Source organism: Antennarius striatus, chromosome 8 (genome assembly GCF_040054535.1).
Source record: "Antennarius striatus isolate MH-2024 chromosome 8, ASM4005453v1, whole genome shotgun sequence".
Taxonomy (NCBI): Eukaryota; Metazoa; Chordata; class Actinopteri; order Lophiiformes; family Antennariidae; genus Antennarius; species Antennarius striatus.
The window spans coordinates 19,070,001-19,080,756 of record NC_090783.1 but is presented as its reverse complement, the minus strand read 5'-3'; the positions used below and the strand labels follow the sequence as shown (position 1 = coordinate 19,080,756).

General features: G+C 37.6%; 1 protein-coding gene across 1 annotated transcript in view; it reads right to left on the bottom strand.

Annotated features, from left to right (window-relative positions):
• Positions 1-6,215: 6,215 nt before the first annotated feature.
• The window catches only part of crmp1 (collapsin response mediator protein 1), a 14,516-nt gene continuing 9,975 nt past the window's right edge, over positions 6,216-10,756 (bottom strand). The window contains exons 10-14 of the mRNA XM_068321122.1: positions 10,149-10,290; positions 9,901-10,071; positions 8,555-8,734; positions 7,865-8,030; positions 6,216-7,657 (exon numbers count right to left, since the gene is read on the bottom strand). Coding sequence (XP_068177223.1) covers positions 7,566-7,657; positions 7,865-8,030; positions 8,555-8,734; positions 9,901-10,071; positions 10,149-10,290 — 751 coding nt within the window. The 3' untranslated portion in view covers positions 6,216-7,565. The remainder of the gene's footprint in view (positions 7,658-7,864; positions 8,031-8,554; positions 8,735-9,900; positions 10,072-10,148; positions 10,291-10,756) is intronic.

Here is a 10,756-nt window from a genome sequence, read left to right as displayed (position 1 = left end):
TTTCTACACTTAAAACCACTTGTTTTCTGGAGAAGTACTGTACTGTGAGCATCTAGCTCACTTTAATACCATTTACAAATGCAAATCCAGAAGACTGATGTAAAATCTTTTAACTGATATTTGTGGAAGATGAACTCTTCAGAGTAAGAAACTAAGTGGACTTTGGGTGTAAAGTGTCTTGACATTTACTCTATGTTAAGAAAGAACTATCAAACACAATATTTATGTTTTCGTATCCAACCAACGGAACCATAATCCTCTTGATGTTATTATTTCAAAAGGTCAATTTGTGTCTGAATGAAATCATTCAAAGTTATAAATATATTTCAAGATCACTACAATGTGGCACATTTACAATCTTTATATTTGAAAGGTGAATAGTTTGGCCTGGAACCTCCTCCAAAAAAAAATTCTCAGATGTGGGGCAATTCAGAATTAGACTCATCAGAAAACGTTTTATGGGCATTTACACAGATTCAAACCAGAGGTGTGACGAACTTCAAACGCTGGAAAACCCGAAATCTGCGTTTCATTTAGTCCAATGTACAATACTGCCACCATGTGGTCACGACTCTGTATTACTTAAACTTCCATGAAAAATTACTGCATCTTATTGTTTATATTGTTTTGTATAGATTGTTATTGTTTTTGTGTGTGTGTGTGTGTGTGTGTGTGTGTGTGTGTGTGTGTGTGTGTGTGTGTGTGTGTGTGTGTGTGTGTGTGTGTGTGTGTGTGTGTTTGTACTGAACTGTTATCTTGCACCTAAGTTAGGTTAAAGGACACTTTATTGGAGATAACATCATGGAGATATGCGTACCAGTTTATTTTATAGCAGATAATATCTTCCTACTTTAATGCCTATGTATTACATGAAAGATATTAAATGTTACATTATTGTTCATGTCATAAAGCTCATATTTCATATATTATATCAGATAGAGACAAAATGATATCATGTGAATAATGGCTTCATTGTAATATTGCTTTAATCTAAAGGAGAAAATGAGAGGAAAAACACATTTTATCAAACAAAAGAAACATGGCAAAAGGTGAATAGTGGTTTTATTGTACTTAAGATTTTATCCAGAGGACAGAAGTATATGGCCTGAACGTTTCAGATTCAACGGTAATACAAGGTAGTCACAGACAGCAACAGGCCGCGACACCCCTGAATTCAAAATTTTTACCCTGATATACTTTCATAGATCAAAGCACTAGTCTTACACTGGCCTTCTCCCTCGTCTTTCTATCTCATCTGGTTCCTGAGTGTACAAAGGTTGAAATTTGACCTTGACCTAGTTTTCTCAAGGTCATCATCTCTTATCATCCCCTTTTGTGCCTGAGTAATGTGTTTTTTGTTTCATCTTTCTATCTGCAACGGTTGCAAAGATATTTGGTGGATTAACTAATGGCCGGACCAATGGACAAACACACTAACACTGACAGTCACATTACCGCTGTGAAGCAGGATGTATTAAAGGAACTTAATGTGTCACACAACCTCCTTTGGAGGTTGTAGAATCAGTATGTTCATTTGTTTATCCCATTTCTTCAACATGAAAACACCCTAAAAGCAAACCACACAGTGTCTTGTTGATTGTTTCAACAGTTTTACTCTACTTTACACCCTTGTTTTAATTAATTATAAATATGATTATTTGAGGAAATATCTACAATTGTAATTTTCTGTTACTTTACACTGATCAGATACATTTGATTAAGGGGTAAACTAAAAGAACAATTCATGGTTTCAAAGGTCCCATCCCAAAGGAACATTTTTGTCTGTAGCCTGCAATGGAGTCATAAAAGAAAAGTCACAAAATCACCAATTATACCGATAATCATCTATCTATCTACCTACGTATCATATACGGTAGTATAAGTAGTGCTCATAGAAGCTTAGTAAATAAATCAAAGTGCTTCACCAGATAAGTGGACAGTAAAAAGAAAAGAAAAAAAACCTTGCTTTGAACTCTTAACTAAATTGCAAGGAAAAGGTGGTGGATGTGCATTTTGTTGATTTTATAAAGACAGAGGAAAGAAAGGTGACTGGTGAAGGAAACCCCAGAATGTTCACCTCCTCATGCATTGTCCAGGTTATCTAGTGGTCCTTGGAGTTGTTAGACGATTTTTTAGCTTGAGAAGACTTATTTTCTGAGTGAAAGCGAGCTGAAGTGGATTGCCTTTACATGCAAGGAGAGAGAACCTTGGCCTTCTGGCTTTAAATCAAAGTGAATAAACATAATTGTGTAACATTTTGACATTGCCACATATTTCTCATTTTGGTCTTGGGTAATATTTTCCATTTGTTGTGAACTGACTGGACATCAGACATCAGTCACAACTGTAGCAAGGTGCTGCAACCTTCCAGCATCAAATGGTACATGCAGCATTATACAGCTGAGCATAAAACCTCACAGATGTGATAAATTCTCTCAGCACTGCTCGTCTGTTCAAAAAGCCTTCCAGCAGAGCTGTAAACATTCTTCGTTGGTGATGAGCCAAAGATTTGATCCTCCCTGTGTTGCTCCGTAGGCTGTGATTTGTGTCTCTTCATCTTTTCATAGTCACATCAGTCTAAACTCATCAAAGCTATGCATTCAGAATTTTTTGATAGAAAAATCAGGATAAGACACCAAGGTTATCTAGATGGATGGATGGATGGATGGACGGACGGACGGATGGTTAGATGACAGACAAGCAGGCAGGCAGATAGAAAAATAGATAGATAGATAGACAGACAGACAGCCTCCTTTGTTTCATCTGCAATAATATTTAAAAATTAGTTTTCAGAATAATAAATACGATAATGAATTGTACAGTTTGGTTGATTGCTTGCTGATGGAGTTTGTTTTCATCGTTGTGCTGTTACTGTCATATTGTGGCACAGGGAATACAGGACTCAAATGTACGACAGAGACCAGTGGAAATCTAAAAGGCAGGTTTATTACAGGGCAGAGATAATAAACCTAGGCAGAGGTGCCAAAACATGAAGCAAAGGACAAGGTCAAAAAACAAGCAAGGATCATACATTCAAAGAACATGACAAGACTGTTTTAGAGTAACAACTGGAAAGTGAGCTAAGAGCTACAAAGAACTGTCGATGTGGGAATAAACAGGACTAATGGAAGTGATTAGACACAATGTGCAGGTGCAGGAGACACAGTCAGGGACCAGGCCAACGCAGACCGGGATGGGCAAGGCAGACACGAACAGTCTTTCTATAAATACAACATTTGAATGTGATTCACAGGAGGATTTGATAATAAGATGAAAGCATTTGCATACTGTCAGGTCCTACGGGATCCTCTGCTCTGGAACAGGGCATGTCTCAGAAAAAAAAAAATTAAATAAGTCTTGTGATGTGAGCCTGGGTGTTACATTAATGTTCTACCAAATTCAAGCCAAGACTCTCTTCCGTTATACCTTTTCAAGTATTGATTACGGTAAATCTGCTGAGCAATGGCTGTGGTAAGACTGAAACACTATTTCAAGTCTTTCAGATGGCAATCTAGTGTTCAGACTTATTACTGTATGTGAAAACCACTAACAGTACCAAACTGAAGCGCTAGCCGACAGCATGAAATGCTTTTGATATTTTTTGTGACGTGTGTGTTTAAATATTAATCACGGTCAAAAAACATTAATGAAATTACTACCTTATTGTTGGTTTTGGGTTAATGACAGTGTCGTTTATGATAGTGTAGCTGCATTCAGAAGAGAGATAGACCATTTTATGTTTGCTGCAGGGTTGCTGGATGAAGCTCAAATATGCATGGTGAGGACCTGAGGGACCAACCATGGTGGAAGAGCAGCGCAGCTGGCTCAGTAATTTGTCTGAATGCAGTAGTCCCTCTCTTATTGCCAAACAGCAGCCGTTCCTTTCATGGGACTGGAAGTCTCTATATTAATATGGCACATGTTCATACTTCTGTATACCCATAACACTCACAGGCACAGTTTTTTTTCCATTTCAATGAACTCAAATATAAAATCTTGCATACTTCTAGTCTCACAACCTGAATATTACATCCCTTTAGTTTACTCTCAGAGCAGATGGCAGCAGCATCACACACACCTCTGTTCGTGTTGATGAAGGTGATGTTTGGAATCACTTTAGATAGAGCTTTAACTTGGGAAGATGACACATCTGCAGGAATTAAAAACATTTTGAGGCAGAGATTGTTTTTCACATGTTGTCAGACTTCCAGAACGGCTCGCTCTGTTATACATGACAATTAAAAATTTACTTTCAGGGGCAGTACACTATAACAATTTATGATCCTTATGTTTTATGGATGAGTTGTTCCATTGCGTTTCTTGACTGTAGTGCACCACAGGATTATGCTTAATATTTTATATCGGTCATTTATTTTTGAAAAGATAAAAACATACACATCTACTCACCTTCTCAGGCATGTTATATGCACAAGTTTTGTAGCTGGTCTCAGATATCCTATTAATTATTATAAACAGTACAAAGTCATCAATCTTAGAAAGAAACCAGAGCAATTAAACTTTCTAAGTATTTTGATGCACTATTTACAAAACTGGTGTTAGTTTTCAACAAACTCATCTACAGAACAGTTTTTTCTATGAGAAAACACTTGAGTAAAAGTAATGTCAATCTCTGCCAGATTAAACATGAAAATTGAGCAAAGCAAATTAGCTGTTATCTTCAAGTACTGTAGTGGGGTTCCGTTTTTCTTAAGTCAATTCAAATCATGCATAGGTTGAGGAGAAATCCAATATCATCGATGATATAGACAGACAGACAAGTTCAACAAATACTTATCTAATTATAATGAGATCTCTGGAGACGATGAACAGTCCTTCGAAGCTTTATTACAGAATATTCTGGGCACAGAGGACTTACAGACAAGAGCTGCAGGGGTTCACAAATGCCAAAATATGAAAGGATCACACATCATTTATACTCTAAAAGGCATGTCTGTGGGAGGTATGAATCTGTTGTTTAACCTCGACACATCTGCTCTCAACCAGTACTTTATCGGTTTCAGTTGGTACATCATGACCTCCAGACGTTAACAAAAATGTCAAGTCTGACAGTTTCACAAGCTATCCGATGACACACGAGGACCCCGTGAGGACATATCTGTTGCAGACAAAAATCAAGGATACCGACAGTCATGCAAGCATTTCCAAATATGTTCAAACAGTAAATTGTATCCATACAGAGCCTTCATGACCTCGGGACAGCCTGGTGCCACCTTCATGAGCGCTGAATGATTTGACACACACACACACAGATATAGATATATTGATGCAATACAGATCACACCAGAATCACCAATACAACAATCCACATCTTTGGTTCTATGAAATAATATTATTTTATTATATAATTTTATTGTATTATTTTGTTGTATTTAAAACATTCCACCACGGTACCATAAAAGGTGACGATCGTCAGGGACAGCAGATGGGTGCAGCTATACCGCAGATGTGGGATAATTACAGTGCTGCGACACATTGAAACAAAAAGCGTGTTCGAAGTTCTTCGAAACTTAGAGATTTGTACACGCACACACACAACCACAAACACACACCAATATAGCACAAAGTGCCCCTCGGTGAAGATCCTTCCCCTTCTCTTACGTCTTCTAACTATGAATCCATACACCTAATTCCTATCTTTTTTTACCCGATCTCCTTGTGCTCTGCTCTCTATCAGTTTTCCTGATAGTGTGTGTGTATGTGTGTGTGTGTATGTGTGTGTGTGTGTGTGTGTGTGTATACCCGCTTCACCTGTCTTTCGAAAGTAGTGTGTGTTTATATTCTTCTTTCTTTTCCCAAGCATATTGGGTGAACAACATGCATCTGAGATTCTGGTGCTGTAGTGCAACATCTAGTGGTACTGAATGTCTTATACTAGCCTATAAAAGCTTCTCAATCTGCTTTTTGCAACATCAAAATGTGTCATTTTAGACCCTTGACCCCACTGTGGGGTCTGTCTGTCTGTCTATATATATATATATATATATATATATATATATATATATATATATATATATATATATATATATATATATATATATATATACACACACAGACACATTGGGTTCTTTAAAATGCATTTGCACACTACATTCTTCAACGTTTTAAGGTATTTGTGCAAGGTGTATTACTGCATTGCCCACAACACGCTGTTTTCTCTCAGACTAAAAGCACATACGCCACAAGATTAACACAACACAAGCTTTTTATTGGGATGAAATTAAAATTTCAGTTCAAGTTACCATCAGATCATCGTCCTATGATTACAGCTGAATGGGAATGTCAAATTTCTCTTTGGAGAAATCTATTTTGTCTGGAAGCACTTACATTCCAAATTGAGAATTATATGGCACAAATTATTCATACCAGAGAAATTGATCAGGCAAAACCTGGCATGAGGGGTTACAATTACAATTGAATCTTAGCATAATGCTTATCGTGTGTGATCAGTATTAATCTCTTGGGATTGTTTTCGTTACTATCATTTTTGACAGTAAAGTCTTTATCAATCATTTAATTTAGTAAGTGCCTAGAGACAACAGCAACAAAACACAGCAGTATAGAAATACTACATGTAACAAGAAAACATTCAGGATAAAATTTAAAATATAAATAAATAAACAGCTTATATAAACCCTCAGATAACTTTTAAAGAGCAGGGGTGGGAGGTGAAGCCCTTTACAGCAGTGAGCTGAGCATGTCAGTGAAACAAAGAGCTATTTCTAGCAAGAGTTATTGGCAGAAGCACATACATCATGATTGTCAAGTTTAAGGTACAACAATTTAGTAACTCATTTGTGTGTGCGTGTGTGTGTGTGTGGACATATATTTATATATGGGAAGTACAGATACATTTGCATATCTAAGGGTAGACAGAAGACACAAGTTGAATTGCTTTTGTTGAGGTTCACAGTAATATTAAAATGAATTAACATGTTTTGAACAGTCGCTCTAATCGCAGTGGATGTAATTATGTGTTCAATCCATACAGTTTCCAGTACAAATAAGCCAGAAATAAAGTCTGAAGTGTTCTGTAACAGTAAATTACAAGTAGTGCAACATCTAAATATGTGTCCATGCAGTATGTATGACTGATAGAATACAGACCAATTTTTTAATAATTACAAAAAATTAATTACCACGATTTTGGATGGCAGACGCAGGAGATTCCTCTACCTGATAGCTATGAGCACTGAACTGGGCAGGACGTCAAACGTGAAGGAAAAAAAAGAGGAAGCCGCGCGCAGGAGGATGGAGAAAACATATTGACACAATACTAGAAGGGTCCAACACTGGTCAGTGCACATGTGTGCGATTACCCTCATTGTCGGTATGCGAAAAGTTTGTTTGTTTGTTTGTTTGATAGTATTGATTGACTTATTTGATTGTAAATGACACTCGATTGGAAGAATTTGTGTGATTCTTGTTTGTGCTTCACATATTAAAGGCATATTTACCATTTCCAAAAATCACTTTGTTATTCACTCATTCCAATGTGCTAACACTGTCATACACATGCACACATGCACTCACACACAGACTAATGTTCAACCGAGGCTGGTGATGTTGGAGCGACCACCAGGGGGTGCTACAATGCGGTGGCCAGAACGACGAGGGACGTTGTCATCAATCTGTGTGCCTAAAGAAAGGACAAAATTTAAATATTAAGTTGTTTACTTAAAAATTGGGGACCTCTTCAGTATATATATTTAGACTGTGCAATGTGTCATCTGGATATTGTAACATCCAAATGCATTGCTGCCATTACTGAAAAAGGATATTAAAGGAATCAATAGATACTAAAATATATATAGAATATAAAGTGGATTTTCTTTTTTTCTGGTACCTGACAGACTGAAGTTGGACTGGTGGAGATTGCGTATTGGTGGTGGTTGCTGAAAGGTGGGTGATGTTTTGGCTGATGGAGCAGGAGTAACATATTTGGGGGTAGAATCCACATCAAACACAGGGCCATCGTACATACCACGGCTTACCCCCTGCATGGCCTTCACCTGAACAAAAAACCCCACAAACGCTTAGATATTCTAATCCTGTAGATTGAATGGACTGTCTCACACCACATAACAAAATAGTAATTATCTAGCTTCTACAGACACATTAGTTCTGATGGACTCAACCATAGATATAATCTAAATGTACAGATTACTGTGAAAATATATTGCAAATCTAACAAAGCAGTCAGAGACTGCAACATCCCACGACTTACCCTGACCTATTTCCAAGGTAGGACAGGGTACCCTGAAAGTAGTACCAGACAAGTGCATAGCTTTGACCTTTCAGGATAGGTCAAATACTGTATATCATATACACTAGCTCTGACCAAAGATCAAAGGTAGTGCATAGGTAGATCAAAGCACTAGCTTTGGTCTATGGTCTTACCGGTGTAAGAATATAGATCAGTGTAAGATCTTCTAGTAGAAAATATGGTTAATAGAAAATGTGATTAAATGTCATATATTTACATACATATATTTACAAATAAAGACATATGTGTGTACGGTAATCTGTTTTTTACCTGGTTCCTGAACTTAATACGTTGGTAAGCATGGTCTGGGAAGTTCTTGCGGGGAATAAAGTGACCAGTACCCTGCTGAACTTGCACTTTGTCTCCCTCGTAAACCACCCGACCTTGACTCAACACCAGCGCTGGACTCCCTCTGCACTCCAGACCCTCAAAGATGTTGTATTCTGAAGCCTGTGCCCAGAGGGATAACACGTACAACACACACAAGTCCATTGTGTCACTTCAGCTGCCATTGTATCCTTAATACATGTAAAGATGCATCAGTTGACACAATGGGGGATGAATAAGTGAGAAGCTGGGAGCATTTAAGAAGAGTGACAATGTGAACACTGGCGGATGGGTTGAAAGATGGTAGCACAGAAAGGGTGTGGGTTAAAGGGGGATTAAAAGCTAAACGGCACCAGTCTGGATTAAGGTTTTGAGGGTGTCACAGCAGCCTGAATACAGAATCCATTGTTTAATATATTTTACTGTAGGGTGGTAAATTGGTTAGAGACCAGATTTTCATCTTGAAGGCCATTCTGCTAAGCTGTAATATATAATGTATTGTGAGCCGGAGCCCGTGGAAATTCCACGATAAAACAATAACATCAGACGGGGTGTGTGTGTGTATGTGTGTATGTGTATGTGTGTGTGTGTGTGTGTGTGTGTGTGTGTGTGTGTGTGTGTGTGTGTGTGTGTGTGTGTGTGTGTGTGTGTGTGTGTGTGTGTGTGTGTGTGTACGGTATATATGAACACACAAACAAGCATACACATAAAGATATTTGCCACTTGGAGAATCTGCCTCCACTGCCAGAAGTTATCTAAGATTTTATTTTTTATATTCTTGAAGTTTTGACACTGCTCCTTTTAATCAGGAATTAAAAACAACCAGTATTCCCATGAAACCAAATGTTTCATTGTCAGACATTTTGAATTTCTTTAAATATTTTAATACTGGTAATGACAATAAAGCAATGTTCCCTTCACCTCATCAACCGTTAAATGATGCCAGTTGAAATCTAGGATTATCTAAGTGGTTATGCTTCGATTGACCTAAACAAGAATATTGCTTCCTATATACTTCAGTTGAACTGACAAAGGAAAATCTCATAACAACTTGCCCATTGTTTACCAGGCTTGACTTGATATTATTCCAACTTCAAAGCAAGTATCAGGATGTTCTTCACCTTCACCAATATTCATGTAAACACAAGTTTTCTTCAGGCTTTTTCCTGCCTTGCAATCATAGCAAATTATCAATTCAGTTGTCAAGACATTATTTTAATTATGGAGTTACTCATTGGATGCTAATAAACAATTCATCCATTGTCTTGTTGTTTTTCTTTTGCTCTCACCGACTGCTGGAGTTTGGCACTGATGGTTTTGATGCTGTCAGGATCCCAGATGACAATATCAGCATCAGAGCCAACGGCAATCCGACCTTTGCGTGGGTACAGGTTGAAGATTTTAGCAGCGTTGGTGGATGTTACTGCCACAAACTGGTTTTCGTCCATCTTCCCCATGGCCTGGGAAACAGACAAGTGCAACCCCACAAATAGTCTCACTCACACAAAACACATGCAAACATTTTATCATTGCTCACCACAGCCTTGTCCCAGACGAAACCCATCCTCTCCTCCACTCCATTGGCTCCCTCTGGGATCAGAGTGAAGTCATCTTTACCGATCGCTTTCTGAGAAGTACTGTAAGTGCAGTGAGCGCTGCCAACCACCTGGAGGTCCCCACTATATCAAATCAACAAAAGGAACAACAAAATGATCCAAGTTTGTGCTATCATTTTTTATATCATATTTTTTCTAGAGGAATTTGTAAGCTTTGAATTCTCCAGCTGAGTTTTGAATCACTTGATCAGTTACTAGATATTTGATTACAACATTAAAGTAATTGGGAGTAAAGCAAAGACAAACATTTTAACTGTTGGTCACAAGTTGTCTTAACTGATGTGAGTTCAAGAGTTCATGTACAATAGTGATCTGGGGCAGTAAAACAGTTATTGGTGCAACACAGACGAAAATCCAGTTCATTAAGGCTTGCCTCAATCTTATCTCAAACTCCCACATTATTTCAAGAATAAAAAGCACTTTTCTCCTGAATATTCAAAAGGATGAATTTAACATAATAAAAAAAATAGTGCAATATATCATCTAAGGCCTTTTAGTCATTTGTTAATTATACTGATTACTTTGTGAT